The sequence below is a fragment of the Diabrotica undecimpunctata genome, chromosome 4, assembly GCF_040954645.1.
Source record: "Diabrotica undecimpunctata isolate CICGRU chromosome 4, icDiaUnde3, whole genome shotgun sequence".
NCBI lineage: Eukaryota > Metazoa > Arthropoda > Insecta > Coleoptera > Chrysomelidae > Diabrotica > Diabrotica undecimpunctata.
In genome coordinates, this window is record NC_092806.1 from 9,825,225 (window position 1) to 9,851,980 (window position 26,756).

Consider the following 26,756-nt stretch of genomic DNA (forward strand, 5'->3'; position numbering starts at 1 on the left):
AACGAGTGATGGAGTTTAAATATCTAGGCATCACATTATCTAGCTGCAGAAAGCTCGAAACGGAAGTGGAAGATCAAGTGAATAGAGCAAACAGAGCCGCAGTCTGCCTAAATGAAAAAATATGGAGAAATAAACATATCGAGAAAGAAACGAAAGGCAGAATTTACAAAACAGTCATCAGACCAATAAAGACGATCAGTAGGAAGACCACGAAAACGATGGAACGACAACTTAGTGGAGTCACATTGAAAAACAGACAGTCATGTCTATATAAAAAGAAGAAGAAGAGAAGAAGAAAAAGAAGATCTAGAAATATTGTTCTAAAATTCGCAAAATTGCAGTACTTAAACCTTTCAGTACTCACGTAAAAAGCATTATAGTTTATAGTCGTCATCATTAAAGGTCGGAAGACCGGAAAGGATTAAGTTTCTGTTAATGGGAGGAGCAGATATGAGCTGATGCACTTGCCGGATATGATTATTTAGAAATTTATATTCTTAAATTTAATTTAAACTTACAGGTATGTATTGTATTAGTTTCGTTCGCGGTACGAACAATGGACGCGTTCAGGATCAGTTCAGAATTCTTTTAGTAATCGAGTTGTATGAAAGCGCGGTTCATAATCAGTTCAGAATTAATTTACACCGTGAACGAATTTAGAACAACCTTCAATTCAGTGCCTGGTTTGTTTTATTTTACAGCCTAGCCTGATTTGTCGAAGAGCTTTTTTGTAGATAATATTTTAATTTTTGGATAGATTTATGTCCTATGTAATGGGTAAGTTCCAACTTGGTAGGTAAAGGTTGTTCTATATCTTATGATTAGGTTTATTTTATAGATTTGAACGAGTTTTTATATTTCTAACCAGGACCATTTACCTACGTGGGTAATGGCGAAAATGCCATATTTAGGTGGAATAACAAAAACAACGGGTAAAAATCAAAGAAAACGGAAAAACGCTATTTTTAAGTTTTTTTTGGACTTAGTCAAGTTTATTCTGTTAAAAAGATAACCAAATAACAGATAATTCACAACTTACAAACGAATAGTTCCATAAAAATCAGGAAATTGGAATACTTGGGGTACATCATGAGAGGTGAAAAATACGAACTACTAAGGAATATAATGCAGGGAAAAATCAAAGGCAGAAGAAGCGTAGGAAGACGTAAAATCTCGTGGCTACGCAATCTCCGTGAATGGTTTGGATGCAGTTCAATTGAACTATTCAGGCGCGTAACCAACAAAATTATAATTGCCAGAATGATTTCCAATCTCCGATAGGAGCGGAACTTGAAGAAGAAGAAGGCACTGCTTAAAAAACGTTGCGTATGCATGCGTAAAATAATATAATAATAATACATTTTTACATATATTAAAGACAAGATGGGGCCCCGGACATATTGCCCCGCTCCCAGCAAGTTTCTTGGTACGGAGGCCTTTGTTACGCCTCTGAATAGAAGATAAATAAAAATCTCTAATGATTAAATAAACTTTTAGTCATTTTAATGACTTTAAACAACGCCCTCGTATTGTCTAATAAAACTAATGATATATATGTAACGTTTGAAGTAAACAATAACGGAAACTAATGCTATTTGATTTAATAACAGCTCTGCCAATACCGCGAAGCTTTGACCTTCACAGCGCACCTTGTCCACTGAACCGATCGCATTGAAGGATGTTTTGTGAATATAACGATTACAAAAAATGGCAAATCGTAATTGTAATTACTTATTTATCACAAAGTAATAAATAAATCAACCATAAATAAGACAATTTATTGTTAAGCGATGTCGAAATTGACCGATCGTTGTTGGTTTTGTTAACGGATCAAAAAGACTACTTTTAGCAACGGATAATGTCTTCCTGAACATTTTGTCTATACATATTTCTATGGGTATGGGATATGGACATACGTCCATGGATATGGAGTATCTATACTGCGTTTCAAACGTTAGAATCAGTGTGGTTGTATATTGCAAGCGGCTTTGCCATATTTCAACCTTGCGAGGTTGAATTATTGTTTTGAAAATTGACTAATAATAAAATAGCCCAAAACCTAAACACTATTAATGTTTTTTATTTATACGTAGCTAATATATAAAAATTTGTACGGCAGTAGTTTGTTGCATTTGTTTTATAATATAATAGGAAAATACGAACTACTTTTAATAAATAAAAGTAAAGGTTAAATAAGATATTTTTCAATAATTATAAATTATACATAATAACTTACGTTACTGTTCATCAGAGTCGTCCGTGTTACTACAAATAAAATCACTGTCACTGTCAGTCGTACCGATGTTTATAATAATTGGTTGAATATCATCATCCATCACGTTGTTGTGTTCCACATGTCCATTTATTCTCCTATTACGTGTTTTATATAATTTTTCCATTTTTCTAGGGCAACTTGTAGGGTTGCGCTCACAGTGATAGGGCGGAAGGCGGAGAATTTTCAAATTATGTTGTGCAATATCTTCAATTCATATATATTGATCTTATAATTTGCCCTATAACTGTTGACAACTTCCAACAGTACTGTTTTTAAATAATTTTCTTCAAAAAATATATCTTTTGATAGAAGCCATGTTTTTCTTCTTTGTTGAAAGCAGTGGTATGAACTTTCCCCAATTTCATGTTATTATAAGGAGCAATATCCATCACCGCAACTGTTTTTTCTGGTTAAGTTTGAAAAAATTTTCAGAGTGAACCATCCATTTCGTCATGGTAATCTTGGGTGTTTTTATTTACCAGCAAAGTCAGTTCTGATCCTTTAACAAAGCCGTAATTACATCCTGAATGAAGGAGGACAAAACGAGGACCACGAGCTGCAGGGTTTTTAAGCCTGTAGTCAGGCCACGAACAAATGCATCTCTATGCGATTTAATGGACGTATCTGCCCATTCTTTTGGTAAGCTGTGATCTACATTCACCTATGACTCATCTAAATATACGATATTGTAGCCTTGTTCGCAGTATCGACCAATGAATCTAGGTAACGACAACGCCATGAAATTATCTCCTGTTTCTCAATTAAAATCGACTTATCGATGATTCGTATATTGTAACGATCGGTCAGAGAAGATTATATAGTGGATATAGTGGGTATTCCATTTATTTCCAGCGATAGCCGCTGCTGTACGGGATATCCATTTCAATGACATATCATATAAATTGTTTCGAGATTGAGAGGGAGGCATTCATTACCCCATCCTCGTTCATTTAACGCTTTTATCGTTAAAATCGAACAAATATCAGAGAAGATGTAATATAGTGTCGTATTAGCATTGTATTTTTAGCTGTTTTTAGCTCATACGTTGCAATCGGATCAATAGCAACGAAGATAAGATATAGTGCCGTTTTGGCATTGTGTCTTTGCGTTTGTTTTTTGTCTTAACATATTCGTTACAGAAGTTACAAGCTTAGTGACCTTTTAGCAATACGCCGCCATGTTTTTTTCTGTGTCTACGTATTCGTTGGCCCCTTATCTTTCTATCGATACCTTGCACGTTGTTGTACGTTGAGCCGTTTAGACCTTACAAGCTTAGTGTCCTTTTGGCAATACGTTGCCATGTTTTTTCTATCTCAACGTGTTCCCTGTCCCCTCCCCTTTCCAACGAGTCCTCTTACGGCACGATCCGATGACCCGGCGCGTCTCAACCACAAAATGAGCCAAAAATGAGCAGAATGGACCTTAGAATTTCTTATGGAGATTTAGATGGGAAAATGAAATGTTTTGCGCTCGTAGCCCTGCTGCCCTTTTACTATTAATTAAATTAATTAAAAGGTTTTTTTGACGGGAGCGAACTAGTGTGTTCCGGTAAACTTTTTTACCCAATATTGCCCAAAAATCTTCAATCGGGGTAAATTTGGAGAGTGATCATATTTGGGTACAAATGGGATGTTGGGTATAGTGGGCCTCTAACAAAATTCTTATTGTTCTAGAGTAGTGACAAGATTTTAATCGTTAGAGTGACGTGTATTTTTAAAATCATACATTGTATTCTTGTCTTAATTCTGTATTTTTGTTTCAGGAACAATAATCTTGAACAATGCTCAATGGTCATTACTCAAAAGACTGATTTATCGAAAAAATGAAGGTCGCAAATCAGTGGATAGTTTTATCGGTGTTGTTTTTTGGTGTAGTGAATGCCCAAGAAGAGACTCTGTGTTATGGACCGGGGTCATTGGCAGCTGGTATCATCTTAACGTTTCTGTTGACTTTAGCGCTTTTATGGGCTGTGTACTTCTGGAGGAGTAAAAGACGCTCAAAAACTGGTAAGTCGTAAAATTGTTGTATTGTAAGCTTTCCCGTTTTTCTTAATGGAATATTTTGCAGTATATAATATGGTTTATTCAGTTATTCGTAAGGTAGTATTTTATATGTGTATCTTCAGTATCCAATTCTACTGATGATATGACGCAGGCGAAAGTTGTCTTGTGTGACTTATTTGGTGCTGAATTGATTTTGCTGAGGAAGACCACAGATGAGATGGGCTGATGACATTAAAAGGATAGCCGGAACAAATTGGAAATATGTTGCTCAAGATAGAGACCGATGGAAGGAGTTGGAAGAGGCCTATGTCCAAACATGGACGACAGAAAGCTAAGAAGAAGAAGAAGAATTGATTTTGGTTAGAATTTGTTTCTTTATATTCTTTGACAAGTATAATATATTAGCCTCGACCAAGGAAGTTTTTGGTGAAAGAAATATAAAAAAAAATAAATCGTTACCAAGGCGAAGAACTCCATGGTTTTGTACAGAAGTGAAGGAAAAATGCAAAGAAAAGAAAAAAGCTTACCTGAAATACATGTCAACCAAAATACAAGACGCATACCATAATTACAAGACAATTAGAAACGAAACACATGCACTTGTAAGAAAAATAGGAAATGATCAATGGGAACGCTTTTCGAAAGAAATGGAACATAATTTTTGCGGTCTGCAAGAGGAAATATGGCGCTTCATATGAGGTCAAAAAACGGTGGTTAATGAACTAATAGAACCAAAACACATGAAAGAATACGCGGATTGACTACCTAAAAAAAGCTCCAAGCAGAGGAAGAACAAACGACGCTAGAACCAGAAATATCACAAATTACCGCAAATGAAGAACTTAATATAAATGTACAGGAAGTTCGGAAAATACTTGAAAACCGAAAAAATAGAAAAGCTGCAGGTAAAGACGGGATACCAAACGAGTTACTGAAATATTGTGGAGCAACAATGACAGAACAATTAACAACATTAATTAATAAAATTATAAAACACAATAAATTACATTAGAAGAAAACCTACAGTGTATAGATGAATGTACTCAAAATAGAAAAAAAGAATGGAATAACCCCATAAGCAGAATGGAGGAGACCAGTGTCGTCAAAATAGCAAGAGATTAGTCACCAATTGGCAGAAGAAGTATCGGACGACCGCGCAAAAGATGGAATGACAACCCTTTATAGAGGTTTTAATTCGTCAATAAACAAGTCGAAGACTGGACTAATGATTTCAGCTGTATTTTAATTACATAGTCCATTGAAAAGTTACATTAAAATGACATTTTTGAGAGGACGTAATTTAATTTTTTTGATGTATGGGAGTAGTTGTATAAGCTTAAGTTCATGTTTGTGGGGTCGCCACCCTTACCCCAGGCCGCATCTTAGAAAAAGGAGGGCAAAGGTTTTTCGCGCTGTATCTCGTAAATTAGCAACCCTAACGAAAATTTTATACAACATTATTTGTAGCAAATTAAATTTTCTACAACTTTATTTGTATTACTTTTTATGGTAAAATTGAAAATAAAAAAGTTATAAACAAAAATAACTAAAAAACTTTTTCCCTGGTCATTTTAAAATAAAAAGACAATAATCAATATTATAGAGGGCTATAAACGAACAATTTTCACTACAAATGTATTTAATTTCGTAATTTTTCTGGGTTTTACAGCAATCCGAACAATTTGAAAATATACGAAAATATTGTTTTTTCGTATATTTTTAATTTTTATGTTGCACACCTTGTATATATTGAAACTACCTGAATTTTCTCTCAGAGTACATCGTAATCCCGTCTTCTTACATCTAAAGAATTTTTAAATCAGCCTATTAGTGACCCTAATCCACCGTGAGGCCGTACCGACCCTCTAATTACATTTAATATAGGAAAATTCTACCTGAATATGTACCTGTGCACCACAAGGTGTCATTGCAAAAGCGACTCTTAATCCTAATAGTCTCAAGTATACTTTCAAAACAGGTTGATTCGGTTGATTAACATAGAAAGGTTGAAGTCAAATTGTTAGATTTTAGGGTCACATGGACTAACAGTTCTTTCATTCTCGATGCTAAGAAAACGAAGATATCTTCGTCGACGTCGGTTTGTTTACTGTTGGTGATAATATTATGCTTGGGGAATTTTTGTTAATTTTAATTTATGTTAATGGATATCGAGTGGGAGCTTAATTTGATGGTGATACTAAAATGGTATAATGACGTATTTCTAATAATTCTGTCTTTTGCTAAACATTTATTTAAATTTGGAAATAATTGGATATTTTCGAAGATATAAAAAAATAAGGTTTCACTGGGGTGGACGGAGGATCTTTTCAGTGGTGTAGCTAGCCCCATAGGAGCTCCGCATCAAAGTTTGTCGCAGGGCCCTTTCTCACGACTGATTTGGAATATTGATATAAAAATGTTCAACAAAAGAAGCAAAAACATTTGTATCGAACAAAATATTTATTAAATATAGTAAAAAAAATTAAAACATGAACTTTTCTCGCCTTTTGTTCGGCAAACTTATTTATTAAAGTGTCCATAGTTGAAGATTTAAATTTCTCTAGATTTTCGGTTTCTATAAACAGTAACGACAAGTCTGATAGTCGTTCCTGTCCCATAGCCATCGAGTTAGCCCATAGAACATTTAGAATAGCAAAAAGTATAATTACTGTTAGCTACAGCATTCATTATAACATCTGGAAATATACACAGCGTTTTTGTAAAAAAGCTGTTAGCACACTGGTATTCTTTCATGGTTAGTTCGATGAAAGAAACATTTCTTGCTAAATGTTCGTTCCTTTCTTTTGGGATGTTTTAAGAACAAGTCTACTCCTAATTTGTTTGACAATTATCTTATACAAAGTAAAATTGTTTCTAAACTTAAAATCTAGACTCCAGTAATTTCTATAGAGTTTGTTTCTATATTCTTCAGACAACTTTTCAGTTTTCAGTTCATTTAATTTTACATTTACTACAATTGATTTGCTGGGATACCTTGGGAGCTCTGATTTTGTTTTTCATGATGTATGTGCTCCCTTCTGACCGTCTTTTTTTCGCAGTATTCAATTTCCATTCAGCAGGATTATTTTATGCCATCTTAAGGCTTCGTTACCTTACGCAGTACTGTTTCTAAAATGCCTTTAATTATTAATTTCACCACTGATGTAGATGTCTCGGAGTATAAAATTTTCTTACGTTGAAATTTTACAACTTTGTTTCGGATTACGAGATCATTTTCAGATCCACCAATATCTTCAGAATCCAAAGATGACTCTGTGCAGTAATTTGGATCCACGTCAGAGTAATCACCTCCAAATAAAGAAGTAATGTCGTCAAATTCATTAATTTTATCGATGGAATCCTTCTTCTTCTTCTTCTTCAGGTACCATCTCCGCTACGGAGGTTGGCAATCATCATAGCTATTTTAATTTTTGAGGCAGTAGCTCTAAAAAGTTGTTTTGAGCTGCATCCAAACCATTCTCTCAGGTTCTTGAGCCATGACATTCGTCTTCTTCCGATGCTTCTTCTGCCATTTATCTTTCCTTGCATTATGAGTCGCAGGATGCCATACTTCTCGCCCCGCATCACATGTCCGAGATACTGTAGCTTTCTTTCTTTAATTATAAGTTCAACTTCCTTCTCTTTACCTATTCTTCTCAGTACTTCATTGTTCGTAACTCTATCTACCCAGGAAACCCTCATAATTCTTCCACAAAAAAGGTCCACATTTCAAAGGCGTTAAGTCGTCTCATTGTGTCTAGATTTAACGTCCATGATTCCACTCCATAGTATAGTACACTGTATATGTAACATTTTGTTAGGCGTACTTTAATAGCTAATGTTAAATCTTTGCTACATAGGACCTTTTTCATTTTTATAAAATTAGAACGTGCTTTTTCGATTCTGACTTTCATCTCTGCAATGTAGTCATTATTTTCTGTTATAAGTGTTCCTAGGTAAGTGTACTTTTGTACTCTTTCGATCTGCTGGCCTTCTATTGTCAAGATTTCGTTAGCATTATGGTTGTTTCTACAAATTTTCATAAACTTCGTCTTTTTGATATTGAGTGAGAGTCCGTACTCCCTACTACACATTACTATTTTACTTATGAGTCTTTTCAGGTCTTGTAAACTATCGGCTATTATTACTGTATCATCTGCATATCTGATGTTTTTAACTAAGACTCCATTTACTCTTATGCAGGCTGTTTCATCTTCCAGAGTTTCTCGAATGGAATCCTTAGCTTCTGTAAATAAAAACCAAAATAGAATTTTCACACATTAAATAATATAAGTCTAAAATGAAGTCACCTGTGTTAAAATCATCATTTTATATTATATTCTCCATATACTCTACTATCCGGCATTGATTTTCATCTAACTGAACTAGTCTGAACATTGTTCAGATATGTTATCATCCTCTGTTTAGCATGAATTTTCGATACAAATTTTAGTTAAATTGATAATCTTACGTTACTACTGTCAAAAAAAATTTATAGTACTGAAATCTTGACTCATAAATTAAAACTAACACACAATAGAGCACTCGTTGTTAGGCAAATCAGACCGATGTCGTAAGTATTACAAAATCCTTCAAACGCATTAACCAGTTTAGTAGATACACCCGGCATATGGATTTAGGGCATCATTTACCGAGTTACACATGAGTAGGTATACTTGACTTGAGTGAAATCACATTCCGAACGATTGTATCGTGTTAGGAAACATAATTTATAATTGTTATGTTAAAGCGATATACGCTGTTTATGACTTTCCCATGGTATATCTTTATCAACAACGTTTGTATTACAGTAGCATTATCTACTAGTAAAGTACAGTCTCTGCACTTTATTCCAACAAGTATAATTGCTACAGAAAGTGGGTCTTATCGTTTGGTGCATCGTTCAAACTCAATTGTATTTTCGTTGCATTTCAACGCAGTTATCAAAAGTTATAAGATTTACTTAATTAACAAATTTTCGTTAAATGGGAATCGTTGTATTGAACACAAGTATTTTATGCATAGGTTTTTAGTAATCAGTTGAAAACATTTCGAAATCATTTTTAATAATAAAAATTTTATTGTCCAACTAATTCGAACAAAATGGAAGTCAGAATAGACGGACAACTTACAAAACCTATAGAAATAGGCAGCAGAATAAGACAAGGGATTCATTGAGCTCCACGCCCTTCAATTTGATCATGGATCAAATCATCAAAAGCGTTAACAAAGGAAGAGCATACAGAATGGGAAACAAAGAAATAAAAATACTCTGTTACGCAGACGATGCAATATTGATAGCCCAAGATGAAGATCGTCTGCAAAGACTGGTTAAGACAGTCTGAAAGAATTTAATATGACAATCTCATCTCAGAAAACTAAAACAATAATAGTTAGCAAAGAAAGATGTAAAATAGAAATTGATGGCATCAGTATTGAACAAGCAATGGAAATAAAATACCTGGGAATTACACTGTCTAGCTATGGAGACCTGGACAAAAAAGTGAGAGATCAAGTACAAAAAGCAAATAGACTGGCAGGATGCCTTAATAACACTATATGGCGAAACAGACACATTAACACTGAGATGAAATCAAGAATTTATAAAGCCAGTGTAGGACCAATAATGACATATGCCTCAGAAACAAGACCCGACACAGCCACAATGCAAAGGCTACTGGAAACGGCAGAGAGATGAGAGTACTGAGAAGAATTACAGGAAATACGCTGGGAGATCGAAACAGAAGTGAAGACATTAGAAGAAAATGCAACGTACAGTGTATAACTGAATGGACACAAAATAGAAAAAAACCACATAAGCATAATGGAGGAGACCTGTGTCGTCAAAATAGCAAGAAATAAGTCACGAATCAGCAGAAGAAGTATCGGACGACCACGCAAAAGATGAAGTGACAATATTCCATAGCGGTATTACACACATGTTATTAACCCTGCCCCTAAGGAACATGTATATACCATTGTAAAGTGGGATCCACATGTCCGAAGATCAAACCGGTCACACTTCGTTATTGAAGTGGTATCTATCTGACCCCCAGGCTTTTCCTCCACCCCTCCTCAGCGTGTGACTTACGCGAGGAGGCTTATGATCTGAAAATTACTTTGCGTGCCCTGGGTAATGGGACACCCTCTGTTTTTATTGACTGTGGTTAAGCCACCTAACTGTAGGGGTAGCACACATATCGGCTTTTCTCCCTATTTACTTTACTGACTATAGAATTTACTCTACCTTGACATCGGGACTGGTGGCCCTAAAAGAAAAAGTGTGTGCTCCGAATAGAGAGCAACCAGCCTGATGAATTTCTGCCCGAAAAGAGTGTGGGCTCGTACACTCAGCCGCCAATTTGGCAATATAAATTTTGTTCTCCTCGCCGGCCGAGCGTCCGAGTAGAGTCCGGCCACCGAGCCCATGTATGCCGCACATGACCTCGGTGCTCGGAATTCGCGTTTAGATTTAGATCAGCATACGATCTGCCTGAGGGGCCATAGAGGTATTAATCCGACAATGAACAAGCAGAATTGCTAATAAAGAGGAAGAAGAAGAAGAATTCAAATATTTTAAATAACATATCAAATATAGAAAAGTATAAAATATTTAGTACTCACAATTTTGCCACAAACTGAACAATAAACTTTGTCCCTACGAGATTTGCCCTTTATTATGACGCTCAAAATGTTGAAGAGGGACATTTTAATGCGATATAAGTTCTACTGTGTTCAAAAAATTTCCGCTGGATGGGTCGCTGAAATCATAATCTTCTTTAGTTCCTCGGAATTGACGGAATTGATGGTTTTTTTTAACTAGGAGGAGTAAACTAAAAAGACAGATTCACACCCAAGAAAGTTACTAGAAAAGTGACCAAAGACATCTTCTTTTTTAGTTGATTATCTCGGCCTTGCGGTAATCCAGTAATCGTCTCGGACAACAGCACCTCAAAAAGGTGCAAAAAAGTTAACCACCTTTACCCCAAGGCTACCGCGTACTCGACATTGAAAATCACCGATCACTTCAAGCGTTGTTTCTGAGAGAACGATTAATTCTACACAAAAAGTGTTAATAAACATTTTGTTCAAACTTATCTCATGTTTTATTTGAAACATTTTTTTCTACTGCGTACATATTCTTAATAAATCGATTTTTTACCCAAGGGAAGCCTTGGGTAAAAGTGGTAAACTTTTATAGGTCCCAACATTGAAATTCTCAGCAAATTCAGCTTATTTTGTCAGTATTTAATTTTAGAGATCAAATCTCTAACGACTGGACTAATAATGTAAAAAATCAAAAGAATTCAGCGTCCTCGAAAACATAAAGAATGGCCTTTCACCTAAAAGTTTATGTTCGTGATCGGTATATCGTCATTTTGGGGTTAGCTGCTGCTCCCCTAAATGAGCAACATCTCATCCAAAAAGCTGGTTCAGTAAAGCAATGAAAAAAAAAAGAGAAACCAATATTTTCTCTTCATTTTTGACTTTAAACTTGCAACAAAGAACCCTGAGTCTGCCTTCATTATTAAATTCAAATAAAACTACAACAAAAAACCGTTCAACTATTCTGTGCAACCTTAAAGTCGTTCTTATCACCTGTAATTAGTGATGTGTCATAGTACTCGATATTTTTAATTCACAGTGACCAATCCGATGAATTGTAGGTTGTACTAGGCAATATAATTAGTCGGGAAAGAGTACCACCCTCTTTAAATCCGTTAATTAAATTATTAGGGCAGTACAGTGGGTGGATCTCTAATAACTAGTTGAGGTTCCAGCATAATAGATATGTTTTGAGATTTACATTACAGTATTTTATAAGTTTTGTGAATAAATTAGTCCATATTTTTTGGTTATAATATGTAGTATGTTTTGACATTATATTTCACAATAGTATAGTACAATAAGGTCTCTTTTTATTCGGAAATTTTTTATACGACTTATTTGTGCGGTTCGTATTTTATCCAAAAAATTCTATTATTACCTATTATAATTAAATCCGGGGATTCTCTTGTTAGATGATGTCCCTATTACATCATTGCGAGTTTCGCATTTCGCAAAGGTATAACCTGTTATTGTTTTAAAATAATTTTTCTCTTAGCGGTGCTTATCTTGAAATTTTGCTGATTCCAAGTTGCAGTATAATAAGCAGCACAGTTTTCGAATTGAAAGATTTCAAGTTCATAAATAATTAGTTTACTTTTAACAACAATATACTAGTAAAATAAACAGGTTCCCCTGTTTTCATGTTTATCGACACAATATGAATAAATATAAATAGTTACAAAACCGAATAGAAATATGGACCAGTTTTTTTTAAAGCTTTTGTATGAATTTCTTTCAGATATTCGAAGTAATTTATCATGCAGCCTATTTCTTTTAATTTCTGGAAACATGTTTGTTTTTGTCTTGGTTTTATGTAATTTTAGAAGGCTATTGAACGTATCCCTACTTTTTCAAGGCAAGTAATGTCTTTTTTTATGCAATTTTTTTATATGCGCTTTTCTGTGGAACGTACCCACCGCATAAAACGAGTCCTTACTATATATATTGTAACCTCGGAAACCTTTTTTGGATGGTGCTAGAAAGGTCACCAATGGAGACACTGCGGACGGCAGCCAGATGGTTGGTGGAGAGCGAGTCGTGGGTTCGAAACTAGCTTTTGAAACCAGGAATGGGTCCAACGGACGAAATAAGTAAATATACGATAAGAGCTATTGGAAAAGACACAGAAATGAACAAAAAGATAGATGGGTAAAATTACCAAAGATAAGATAAGATAGGGAACAGGGCGCCACTTAATTTTTTGGGGTTTAAGGAGAAAATTAAGAAACCTTAGAAAAGAAAAGAGATAAGGAAAGATATTTAGGTTCAGAGATCAAACCCAAGAAAAGATATCACAGTTAATTATTGAATAAATTTGGTCAACACTCTACATAAACAAAAAATAAATATACAAGGTATTACACTTACTTACCTACGAAACTTAATAAGCCTGATCTTTCTACTGGTCAAAGGTATAGTTATATTTAAAGGTAAAAAGCAAATATATCAGGGAACGTTGTTAGGAGTCGACAAATAAAATATATACATAAAACAATAACAATATATTAAACAACAACAAAATTACGACGCTGCTGAATGCAACACAAGTAATAAAAATACACCAACAACTATAAAATGGTGGTATACATATCTTTACAAAGATATAAGTATAACACAAGCATGCACAAATAAAATATGGGCGTATCTCGAGATATTACAGCAAAAAAAATGAATAAAAAATTATAACAAAAACCAAAGATAACAAAAATTAATAAAATCTAAATTTACAAAAAATACAGAAAAGTTACAGAACTGAAACATAAAAATTTAACCAAACCGCACCTGGTTAAGTCGATTATTTGGTTCGTAACAAAAAAAATTATAGAATGTTCTTTAATTGACTGCAAAATTCAGTAGCTACTCTCAACTACATTTGAAGACATGTATGAATTTGAGATACGTCCAGATAATGGAAGATGATATGATGCTATACCATGTTACTTGCCCAGATAGGTGGAGATATTAAAATTATGTCACTTACAGTAATTCCTGGCGACTGCTGCTTTAATTCACTGAAGTTAATACTGTACTTGTATTAAACACTGAATTTATGTCTATATTTAATCTAATATAGTATAGGATGAAGAAACTCAAAATAACAAGTGTATACACACTTATAAAGAAAATGCACAGAGCCTGTAAGGTAGCAGATACGATAATGTGAACTAAGCGTCTTAACTCGACGAATGCCCACCGATAAGTTGTTTTCTCTACGAGTGCCCACCGAGAAGTAACATGGTTCCTCTAAAATTTTACCAAATTACCCAAGAAAAAGAAGGGATATCTCCCCTCAAAAATCATAGGCCTGTATGTATTTCTGAGAAGATAAGGTTATAACGGGTATCGGAAAGTTAGAGGTAATTTGGCACGTGATAAAATATGAAATCCCGAGATTGGGTCTTTACAGAAAAATTACTATACGAGCCTTCGGAATATTTACAAATCTATCATAAAAGACCCGGCTTAAGACGGAAAGGATTAAAAACCTTTCGCAAGGAAATTCCGGGCATTCAATAAAATTTTGAAGACGGTAAACCGAACATAAGCGTATCATCACGGGGGTAAAAGGAATAAAAATAATTAATATTTTAATTATATAAAAAAATGTTACAATATATATATATATATATATATATATATATATATATATATATATATATATATATATATATATATATATATATATATATATATATATATTCAACTATTAGCATTGTTACAGCCCTAGGCGTGAATTTCTAAATTCAGTAGACTGTAGAAGAATAATTCGCGAATTCATTCATCTGCGTCATCGATAGCTTTAGGCAGAGTAAGTTTAACAAAATGATTTATTTCTTAATTATTGTAGATAGTTGTTTTGTTTTCTCCACAATTTAACGGTTTTGGCACAAAATCTACCAAATTATATACATTGTGGATCCATCGCAATTTAAAAACTAATTTTAGAAAGTGCGCACTTAATAATCCCTAAGAGTACAATAAATGAGAGGCACTCTTTGTAAAAAAATAAAAAACGAAATCTATAAAAACTTTTGCAGTCAATGTAATAAACTATGCTTTTTAAATTTATGTTTTGACTTGAACAAAATAATTGCTGTTTTAAAAGAGACTTCAGAAAGTTTTCAATAATCTGTATCAATAATAAAGTCAATGGAAGAATCGTGAGTGGGCGTGAAGAATATGGTCTTAAAATTAATGCAAAGAAAAAACAAAACCAGTGGTTATCACGAAAAAGAATACTCCAAACATAAAAATATTGTTAAAACTTATAAACGACAGTCTGTGTAGAGTATACAGTTAAGACTGACTTTATTTTGTTAAAAAAGTAAATAAGTACAATTGACAGTTTACATTGTACCAATCTTAACTTCCTGTAAATGACATAAATGACATATGGCGCTAATATTTAAATGTTGTTTAATTTATATCAATATTTTAACACATATTAGTAAATGACAAACTAATTAAACACATCCTCCGACTTATGTGGTGGCTACGAAGCAGTGATGTCAGAAGGATTTTCTGCCTTTTTGGGTGCCGGTAGCAGCAAGCTCGCTACTAAGTACAGGTTCCATTGGATCAAACGGTCCTTTTCAGACTATTGGCCTTTTGTTTTGTTTGGTATAAACGTGTGGAGAATAGCTGTGGCTATGTCCTCACCTAGGATCAGATATCGTTGTGCAATGAGATTGGGAAGCCACAGAAAACCAATCTCCCCCTGTCCTTGTGATTTAAATTGCGACTCCTAAGGAGTATGTGGGGTGCTTACTGTTTTGTTTTTGGTGTATGTGGGTATTGTATAGTTATTGGTTGTGTGGCCAACCGATATTTTGATCTAACTCCGACTTGCTCAGTCTATTTTATACTTACTTTACTTTACTTAATCAGTAGAACCCATTTGTACCTTTCGGTGTTGGGCCGTTTACAATACAATTCATTAAATTACAATATTGAGAGTCTTCTGAGGTGTCCTAGCTCTTAACGAACTTTCTCCATTCCTTCCTATTGGATGCCATCTGTGTTACTTCCTGCCAAGTCTTACCCTTACTCTGCAGTATCTGCGAGATGTCACTGTTCCATTCTTTAATGGGTCTTCCTCTTCTGTTCTTCCCTATTGGTTTGGCGTCCCACACTCTTTTTACTTGTCTATTATTGTCCATCCGGGTTAGATGTCCGAACCATGCCAATTTTTTCTCTTTGATTGACTCGAGTATCGGTTTGATTTTGAGTCTTTCTCTTATTTCTTCATTTCTGATTCTATCAGTTCTTTTTACTCCTATCGTTCTTCTGAGATATTTCATCTCTGCTGCCTGAATTCTGCTCTGATGTCTTTTGTTTAATATCCAATTTTCTGCTCCATATGTCACTGTAGGTCTATATATTGTTTTGTATATTGTCATCTTGGTCTTTGTTGATATTTCTTTGTTATTAAGGAATCCTCTATTTAGTGGTTGGAATAGTTTTCCTGTGTTTTCCATTCTGTGTTAAGATCATCCTCGATGTCTCCTTTGTTGTTGATTACTGTTCCTAAGTATTTGTATGAATTTGTCTGTATTGGCCTTTTGTTTTGTTTGGTATAAACGTGTGGAGGATAGCCGTGGCTATGTCCTCACCTAAGATCAGATATCGTTGTGCAATGAGATTGGGAAGCCACAGAAAACCAATCTCCCCCTGTCCTTGTGATTTAAATTGCGACTCCTAAGGAGTATGTGGGGTGCTTACTGTTTTGTGTTTGGTGTATGTGGGTATTGTATAGTTATTGGTTGTGTGACCAACCGATATCTTGATCTAACTCCGACTTGCTCAGTCTATTTTATATATTATAAAAAATAGACTGAGCAAGGCGGCAGTTGCTCTCTCTCTTGTCTTGATGCCAGGTGGGAGTAGCAGCGTGTGAGGGGTTTTTATATTGTCTATGATTTATATATAGTATTTTTATATACAAGTCTATGCGTATAATCACTCCAATTGTTCCACCTTCGAATAAAAAGATAGAGACAGAGGAAAAAAGTTTAAGAAAGATGGTCCCTTCACGTTGCCTGATGAAACGCACGACTGAATAATTGATACCACAGCCACAGAACACAATCATTGACACACGATTCAGATGCTTGCCAGAAAATGGAACTGGCAACAACGCAACGGTAAATAAGGATAGAATCATTGAAAAATATTTTGGTTTCAAAAATGGACTTGGCACGAGAGAAGCGATCTTTAGTATGCAAACATTGATACAGAATTGTTTAGATCAAAGAAAGGATGTTTTTATCTGTTTCATCGATTACGAGAAAGCATTCGATAATGTAAAACATGAATTGATGATAAAATACCTACAAGAGTTGGGATTGGATGCAAAGGATATAAGAATCATTGCCAATCTGTATTGGAATCAGACAGCAACAGTACGTCTTCAAAATTCCAACGAAACAGAAGATTTCTCCATTAAAAAAGGAGTAAGGCAAGGTTGTATACTGTCTCCAATGCTGTTCAATTTATACGTAGAAAAAGCCTTCGCAGAAGCAGTGGAAGACTCTAATAAGGGTATTAAAGTTAACGGCATATTTATTAATAACATCAGGTATGCCGATGATACAGCCATAGTGGCAGATAACATCGAAGATCTTCAATGCCTTTTGAATGATCTAACTCTTGCAAGTGAAGCTCGGGGTTTGAAAATAAATATCAAGAAGACAAAATCAATGATTATAAGTAGAAATGATTACCCCAACGCAAAGATATATGTCTCTGGAGAAGAAATCGAACAAGTCAGGCAATTCAAATACTTGGGATGTTTGCTGAATGAGGGTTGGGACCCCGAGAATGAAATAAAGAGCAGAGTTGAACAAGCCGGAAATGCTTTTTTGAGGCTTCGTAAGTTTCTGACTGATCGCAAATTGGACTTCAACCTCCGATACAAGATGCTTAAGTGTTACGTGTGGCCTGTTCTCCTGTACGGAATGGAAGCATGGACGTTAAAGGCCAGTTCCATTAACAAACTTGAAGTGTTCGAAATGTGGTGCCTGCGTCGAATGCTCAGAATATCATGGACGGACAGGGTCAGAAATGAGGAAGTACTCAGAAGAGCGGGCTTACAGGATAGGGAGCTTTTTAATTATGTAAAAAGTAAGAAGACTGCATACTTGGGGCACATTATACGAGGAGAACGTTACACTTTTCAGCAACTGATACTCGAAGGGAAAATAGAGGGTAGGAGAGGTCTCGGACGTAAAAAAATGTCATGGCGCGCAATATTCGACAATGGACAGGAATCCACAGCTATGAAATGCTTCGCAATGCTGCTAAAAACAGAATTATTTAATCCAGAATATTTAACATCTCACCTGACAAGACGATGTACGGTGGACGCCTACGCAGAAATGCATGGCACCTTAAGAAGAAGAATTGAAAAATGCAAAGAATAGTAAAAGAGGCATGAAGTCATAAGAGCCTACACTGAATAAAAAACGTGAGACGGACTATTGATAGAAAAACTATTATCTCTATAATGTGATTTTTGACAATTACTTCCATGGTTAGACATAATTATACTTGTAAAAATAAAAACTATAAATTTTCATGCTTGCTTTGATAAACTATTATCACTTGCTAAGTATGGTACTTTTATATACGTTAAAGTATCTAACTAATCGCTTTTTTACATGATTTGCGTCGCATTTGTCAACATAAAACCGTCGCAAATGACTGCAGAATGAACTCGGTTCCACCTAATTATCCACTTTAGAGTTTTTATAAGGTACATAATAAAATACGTAATGAACTGAGTTACATATTTGGGCGACATTGTGTTTGCGATACATTTTCAAGGGAGTTAATTTTTGGTTTCCGTAATTATTATGGAGAAAGGAAAAGTCTGTTTCTCCATAAGTTTCTGTCTTGAATATAGGGTGTCTATTGTCTATTCCTGTCTGGAATAGAGTACGAATCCTTAAAATTATATCTTTTTGTCATGTGATCCGATTGTACATTAAAGTTGTCCTTTGTCACAGTCTTTATGATACTCATATACCCTGTCCCTTTAATACTAAGTTTAAGTGCTTGTTTTATTCTTCAGGATAAATCTTTCCTTTCCTTGTATTATCAAATGCAAGGAAGATAGACCAAGTAGAGCCTCTATAGTTGCTTGTAGAATACTGTGCATGGTACCCGTTATCTCCAGACACGCAAGTCTTTGCACCTTGCTGAGTTTGGCTTTTGCAGCAGTTTGAAGTATCTTAGTCCACCACATCGTCACTGCATAGGTAATTGAGGCTTTAATTACCGTCTTGTACATTCAATGATCCATATTCGGTCTTACTTTCAATTTCTTCTCATACATGCGTCTGACACTTGTATAAGAGTTTTCTAATTGTTGGTTCTAGTTAAGTTTCGAGTCTAGTAATATTTAACGGCTTCCTTTAGCTGAATTTCTTGTCCCTGCAACTTTAGAGAACCTAATCCTTTCTGGGGACTAATATTTAGCCCCTCCCTATGTCCATTGTCTCATTAGTTCTAGGGCCCTCGTTCATACGGTCCTTGACTATCGTATTGTACTTTACTTGCGAGAGAATTACCAAATCATCCGCATATCCAAGTGTTTTATGGCGATTTGCCTTTAAAGTCCTTTTTAGTTCGTTTATCACCAGATTCCACAGCAGTGGGTTAGAACTCTACCCTGCGGGTATCCTCTATCAACCCGAGCTAACGCGGTCTCTCCAAAGATAGTGGTATTTACAACTCTATTCCTGAGCATAGATTGTATAGTTCAAACAAATATACGTCTCAGGGCATTGGTTGTAGATAATATCGAAGTGTTGTCGAAGGTCCCCACAGTAAATTATATTATTACTGTTATAATAAGCAAAATGTATTTTTCAGAAAAGTTTTTCCAGAAAAGATCTCCTGCAGACAACAAAGACTGCATAGTCAGAAATCAAATAGACTATTTATATTAGTCAAAAATAGATACAAAAACTCAATTAAAGCAGTAAAAGCATACCTCGGAGCAGATGTATAGCAGATTCCGAAAACGTTCTGTAATGTATTTGTGATATAGCCCGTTTGGGTATTTTATTATATACCTTTTATAAAGGATTTGAAATAAAAAAATTTGTGATACATGGTATATAGCTAGCTACAGGAACTTAGTTTCCTAGTGGACGTCTTTACATATTTTCAAATCTAAGTGGCAGCGTATAAAGCTTTGTAAGAGTTTTTCATCTCTTAGTCGATTTATTCCAGATATTTTATCTACATGTTCACATCCTTTTGTGATTTTTTCTAAATGGGTAATAGTTGTTGAATCTAGCTGTGTTAACTAAATGCTTAAATATGATAAAGAGAGAAAGAATAGTAGATACTGCATCAATATACTGACTTAAAGAAGATGTTTTCAATAAATATCTTGTTTACTGATTGTTCTATTTTATAACTTAACCCATTCATTAATGCAAAAATGCTTTTCTGACCTTCCTGTAACAACAATACATAAATAACTTGCGGTTTTCGCTAGAACTTGTATAATAAAACCTTGTCAGATCCTCTATTCATTTTTAACATATAAACAAGTTGTAGTTGGTATTAATAATAAAATTAGTCATACCTTCGCGGTTTATTTGCACCATCTTGGCATTTGCGTACTGACGTTCCTTTTTCGTCGTCCTGATTCGAGCTTATATAACGTCATGAATAATTTATTAGAAAAATCTTTAACTGTCGGAAATAGTTGACTAATTTGTAGGTGCAGTTAGCAAACGGCCAGTTTCCTGAGGATGTGAAAAATCGGACAGTCCCAGCTCGCCACCGTTTTAAACACGTACAAGTATTTGTTACAGTAATATTCGCAAAGGTCGGACCAAAACAAACAAAGGGGCGACCCACTAACCTTAATTTATCCTTTACATGTCTAAATACCATATATTGCTTATTATAGGAGATATCAAAAAAAGTTATTTACAAAAAGTGTGGATAATTTTATCCCTTACATTATTAATTTTTTTGTTGTATCTGTAGTGGTAATGTATTACCAGGGTGAATACCAGGGTATCTGTTTATATCTTAACGTCTTCTTTGGTCTTCCTCTCTTATTGCTTCCTAGTCCTCTTTGGAGATGGAAATGTGTTTTCATATTTTGGTGTGAAACTTGGCGATCAAGACAAGGCATGGGTCCCTCACGCTGTTTGTCGAACTTGTGTCGAGACATTGCGACTATGGTTAACAGGTAAAAAGAAAGCTATTGTTTATCCTAACTTAATTTCTGCTGTTAGACCAGTAGCTCATAACGACACTGTACTTGTTCCTACGCCTCCTACTATTCTAAAAGATGTTAGTGAGGACTGTGACTGTGAAAATAGTGACAATGAGAACAATGTATGTGATGAGGTATATGAACCTGATGAAAATCGCTCACCTAAATTTTTTACTCAAGAAGAATTAAATGATTTTCATTTAAGTGTCATTTTTTCTGTAATAACATTTAATCAGTGATGGAATCTTTTGGAATTGATTATAAACCTACTGAATTGAGACACTTTATATGCAGATTCATCAAAAGCTAGTTTGAAAGCTGACCTTTTACATAATGAAAACAAGTATGTTTCCATTCCAATAGCTTACTCCGTTTATTTAAAAAAAACATACGACAATATGAAAGTCTGTCTGTCATTAGCCACCTCTAAAATTTCATTACTAAACTCCGCTCGTCTCTCAGCGTCTCCTTCTCTTGGTTTTTGTTTATTGTAGGATTTTCAACTACTGCTGTTCATACATTGATTTCGTTTTTATTTTCTAAATTTCTTGGTACCTCAGCAATATTATTTGTACAGGTATAATTAGGAATCACGATCAAAGTATTTTCAAACTATTTTAAAATCCTTTGATTTATTGAATGACTTGGAATTGGTCTATTGGGATATCTTACGCTAAATAAAGAACTGAAAGTGCTCGCATTATTGCCTGAATGAAATATCTTTATTATTACTACTACTTTATCCTCAATTGAGTACCAAATTTATTGTTTTTCAACAGTAAATCATAGCATAAAAATATTCACAATTCAAATATTGTTACGCAACCCGTTATACACGATCTGTAGTACGTGTGGCCAAACTTTTCAGTTTAACTGTTTATATTTTTGCAAAATTTTGGAATGTGTTTAATTCCTAGAATAATTTTAATATTTGTTTTCGATACATACTTCAGTCCTCTACAAATAGTTTTTCATGACTTTTGGTGTAAAATAATTAGGAAAGAAGGAATTTAATAGTTTAGAATCTCCCTTTGTGTTTCCTATGGCTCGTTTGACGATTCACCACCCGGTATACTTGTAAAATAAACAGTTTTAAAATAGACGATTAAAATCTAGTGTTTTTTGCCGTTTTTCTTATATACTTGTATAATATCGTTAATACAAACTAATGTTGCAGTAATTTGCAAATTAAAATAGAACATGTTTGCAAATTGCAAACTAGAAAAACCAGACTGCTAGCCTGATTTATTAAAAACTTTACGACAAAGTAGTCTCCGCCCCTTTTGTGTTCTCATCCTTCTACCGGAGATACCTACTAAATTCGATTCATTTTTTTGCATAATAACAAAGAGTCAACTCTTTGTACAAAACGTTCCAGAAGAAAATTACGCACCGTTTAGTCTTCAATAGGCAATTAACTGCATGTGTATTTTCCCACAAATACTTTATGTATTGTGCGATTAGGGAAAAAGATTAAGATGTTTCTGCCGATAATTAGAAGATATGCACGCAAAAGATATGATTAAAATATTTTAAATAAAATAGCTCTACGTTTTTACATAGTAATAAAAATGTGCAATTTTTATCAAGTGTGGCAGCCGTTGCTCAGCGCCTACAACTCGGCTAGCTCGGCATGGACAAGGAAATTTTCAATGGACTGCCGGAGTGATGACGTAGATTTTATTGACATCTGTCAGTTTCACTTTCCAAACAAACCTTGTTTAGTGTGGATAATTTGTATTTTTCGTTATTTTTTCATTTTTTTTACAGAATCTTTCCGCTTTTTGCAATATCTAAGTATTCTAATAGTTACTACAACAATTTTACAAGAAGGTTGTGTAAATAATAAAGCATCTTGTTTTATAAAAAAATAGCAATAAAATAAATGTATCTATCAATAAAGTAAGGTTAGAATTTCTTTAATTCAAACTTTTAAACTATATTTCATAGAAATAGAACACTGAATTATGATGGCATTATTGTAAAAAACATTACACTTAAAAGAAAAAGCAGCAGAGGAAGCAAAATGTTAACTTTATAGAAATTAAAAAGTCTTGAAATTGGGCATTTCAACTTTTGTTTGGAAAGTAATAATAACAATATGGCCGCCGTGACGTTACACTCCGGCTGTCTATTTCTAAAAATTATAGGAGCCGTCACGTCATGTTAAGGGCGTTTGCGCAACTGAAAACTCTAACGCCAGACCTATAGTACGTTTGAAAATTATTGATAGAACAAATTTTATTAAAAATTAAAAAGTATAGTGTAGATGAAATAGCAAAAGAATATGGGGTTAAAGTGTTACGATTACCACCTTCATCATCATTTTGGCTTTACAACCCTGTGTGGGTCCTAGCCTCCCCAAGAATTTTTTTCCAGTCGTCCCTATCCATCGCCTTCCTCCGCCAAGCACGTATTTCCATATTTCTCATATCTTGATCTATGTTATCTAGGAATCTTGTTCTGGATCTTCCTCTTCTTCTTTGACCAATAGGTCTATCAAGGAGCGTTTTTCTAGCTGGGTCGGTTTGCTCCATCCGCATTACATGGCCTGCCCACCTTAAACGTCCTATCTTAATGTGTTTTACGATATCTGGTTCCTGGTATATTCTATAGAGTTCGAAGTTGTATCGTCTTCTCCAGACACCATTTTCATTTACCGCTCCATAGATTCGCCTTAGTATTTTTCTTTCGAAATATCCTAACATGTTTTTTTTTTGTTAAAGTCCAGGTTTCTGAACCATATGTTAGGACTGGGCGTATTATTGTTCTGTAGAGTTTTATTTCTTGATATAACTGTAGATTTAAAAAGGAGATTAAGCCCATAATAGCATCTATTAGCCGTGCAAATTCTGCGGTTTATCTATGCGGTAGTGTCATTTTCAGTATTGACGAGCATTCCCAGGTATACAAATTCGTTAACTGCTTCGATGACGTCGTTTTCTATAACAAGTGGCCGTAGTATTTGTGGTTGCGTACCTATTTTCATGTATTTCGTTTTATTGGTGTTTATTATTAAACCCATTTTTGTAGCCGCTTCCTTTAGTACTACGTACGCCTCTCGTGCTGCGTTTTCCATTTTTCCAACAATATTGATATCATCAGCATATGCTAGGATTTGCACAGATTTGTTATATATTGAACCGGTAGTTGTGATTTGTGACGTACGTATTACTTTTTCCAGAGCTAGATTGAATAGTATACAGGAGAGTGGGTCTCCCTGACGTAGCCCGTTATTTGTTTTAAAAGGTTCAGAGAGTTCCCCCTGGATTCGTACTTTGCGTTCAACTTTTTCAAGGGTTAGTTTGGTTAGACTTACTTACTAGTGATTTGGTACTCCTAGGTCTATCATTGCTCTAAACAATTCTCTTCTATTTACAGAGTCGTAGGCTGCCTTGTAGTCTATAAATATGTGGTGCGTGTCTACACCGTATTCCAATGTTTTCTCTAGAATTTGTCTCAGGGTAGAAATCTGATGAATTGTTGATTTACCACCTCTGAAACCAGCCTGGTATTGTGCTATTATTCGCTCTGCATGTGGTGCCATACGATGGCATAGTATATTGGAGAATATTTTATACGCTGCATTTAGGAGCGTAATTCCTCGATGGTTAGAGCATTCAAAGATATCTCCCTTTTTGTGTATGGTGCAAAGTATTCCAATATTCCAATCACTGGGAAGGGACTTCTGTATCCATGTATCCATATTTCTTTTATAAGCTGCTGTAGCGCTATTATGATATCGTGGCCACCTTCTTTATATAATTCCGCTGGGAGATTATCTATTCCGGGTGATTTGTTTCTGGCTAGTTTGTTTACAGCGTCTTTAACTTCCAGGATCGTTGGTGGATCCTCCTCCCTCTCGTCTGCTCCGCTTACCTCACAGCTTTCGTCCTCCGGGTTTTCTTCTTCTTCATCTATATTAAGTATCTGGTTAAAATATTCCGTCCATCAATTTAGTACGTCTGTTCTTGTTGTTAATAGATCCCCACTCAAGATTACCACCTTATCACTGTGAACTTAACCCCACAGAACTAATCTTGGCTCTAATGAAGGGATATGTCTCGAGAAATAATACAACATTTAAACTTCAAGAAACATTCTGGAAACTCCATATGTTATTAGAGGAATCAATAGAACCAATTATTATTTCTGTGCGAAATGAAGAAACTGATGATGATGGTGATGATGCCTCTCTATCAGAAGAAGACAACTTATGTATTTAGGTATGTAATTATAAGTTTGCTCATTTGAATTTGATGATGTATTGTATTAAAGGTTTGCCGGGGGGGGGGGGGGGGTGTATCTTATAAAGTCGAGTGAAAATCCATATAAGAAGGTATCAATTTTTACGTTTTTTCTTCATTGACCATGTAGACCTTTGCTATAAAATTTGTGCTATTAATCAACTAACATCGAACAAAAACAACTAAATTGTAGATCCCAAAGGAGTCGTTTGGGCTCGTAGACTTTATCTCATTGCGATCTGGAAGATCTTTTGTGTAGAGCGTTCCGGGTGTAGATGGAACAATTCTGGGGGTTCGATGCTAACGGTTGACATACATATTTTTCTTGATTTAATTTGGCTGATTTCTGGGAATTCTTCATTATGGTATAGTGCGTGTCCTTCATCGAAGATGTAGCTGTGCTGGTAAGGATGATTTACAGAGACTTCTATCAGCGGTAACAGACAGAACAACAGGACTGGACGGAAGAGATAGAACATAGGAATGTAGAAATGGAAAGATGGAAAACCAGCGTCAAGAGTAATAAGACCACTGAAAAAAACATAACATTCATAATAACTCCACGTTTGCTAAGATATAAAAAAAATATGCATGTTAACAAAAACAAAAGATTTTGCAAGATAAAGAAAAATTTTAACAACCAGCATTAAAAATACACCTGCATCAATACGAGTTTTGATATAAAAAATTATTTAATAATAATTTATGGGTAGATATACACAATACTAATAGAAAATAGAATGAATTATTGATGGTGACGTCATTATGTCTCCTCAAATCTAATTAAAATCCGCCTTTTGGTGGCTTTCATACTAGGTAAAATGAATACGACCGGTTAAACCCATGGCTTCGGGCTATACTCGGAGTTCACTGCTCAATGTTATTTTAATCGTTCTCCTATAATGTGTTTAACGTTTATAAAATGTACAGTACAGTTTGAAAACACGTCAATTTCAAGCAAGCCTAATTTTATTAACCATTCTCTAGTGTTTATATAATTAATAAAAGGAGGTATTTTATGTGCGGTAGCCTAAATAAACAATATTAATGAACACTCTTTTGTGTACACGCTTTTGGAAGCCTTGAGGGAAATAACTATTTCACTAAATGCTTTGTAAGTGTCTGATGGTCAACAAAATCAATGTTTCATTTGAATTAGCTAAATTTAAAGACGAGAAATAATTCAAAGATTGCTAATATGCAATAATAATAGTATGTAAGATTTTGATTGAAAGTTATCAGGACTTCTTTAGCTTAGAGAAATAAGATTTCTCTCGGAACTGTGACACATCCAGGTATCTGAAAATTGCCATAGTCTTCCAAAGATCTTCATAGAATTTCTCTACTTCTTCATCTGTTGATTGACTAATTGGCTAGTG

The 26,756-nt window shown here is 34.7% G+C and overlaps 1 protein-coding gene across 2 annotated transcripts in view; it reads left to right on the forward strand.

Moving 5' to 3' along the window:
• The window catches only part of LOC140439145 (uncharacterized), a 103,307-nt gene that overhangs the window by 14,597 nt on the left and 61,954 nt on the right, over positions 1 to 26,756 (forward strand). For both annotated transcript variants that reach the window (XM_072528863.1, XM_072528864.1), the window contains exon 2: positions 4,038 to 4,281. In XM_072528863.1, the coding sequence (XP_072384964.1) occupies positions 4,098 to 4,281 (184 nt within the window). In that variant the 5' untranslated portion in view covers positions 4,038 to 4,097. The remainder of the gene's footprint in view (positions 1 to 4,037; positions 4,282 to 26,756) is intronic.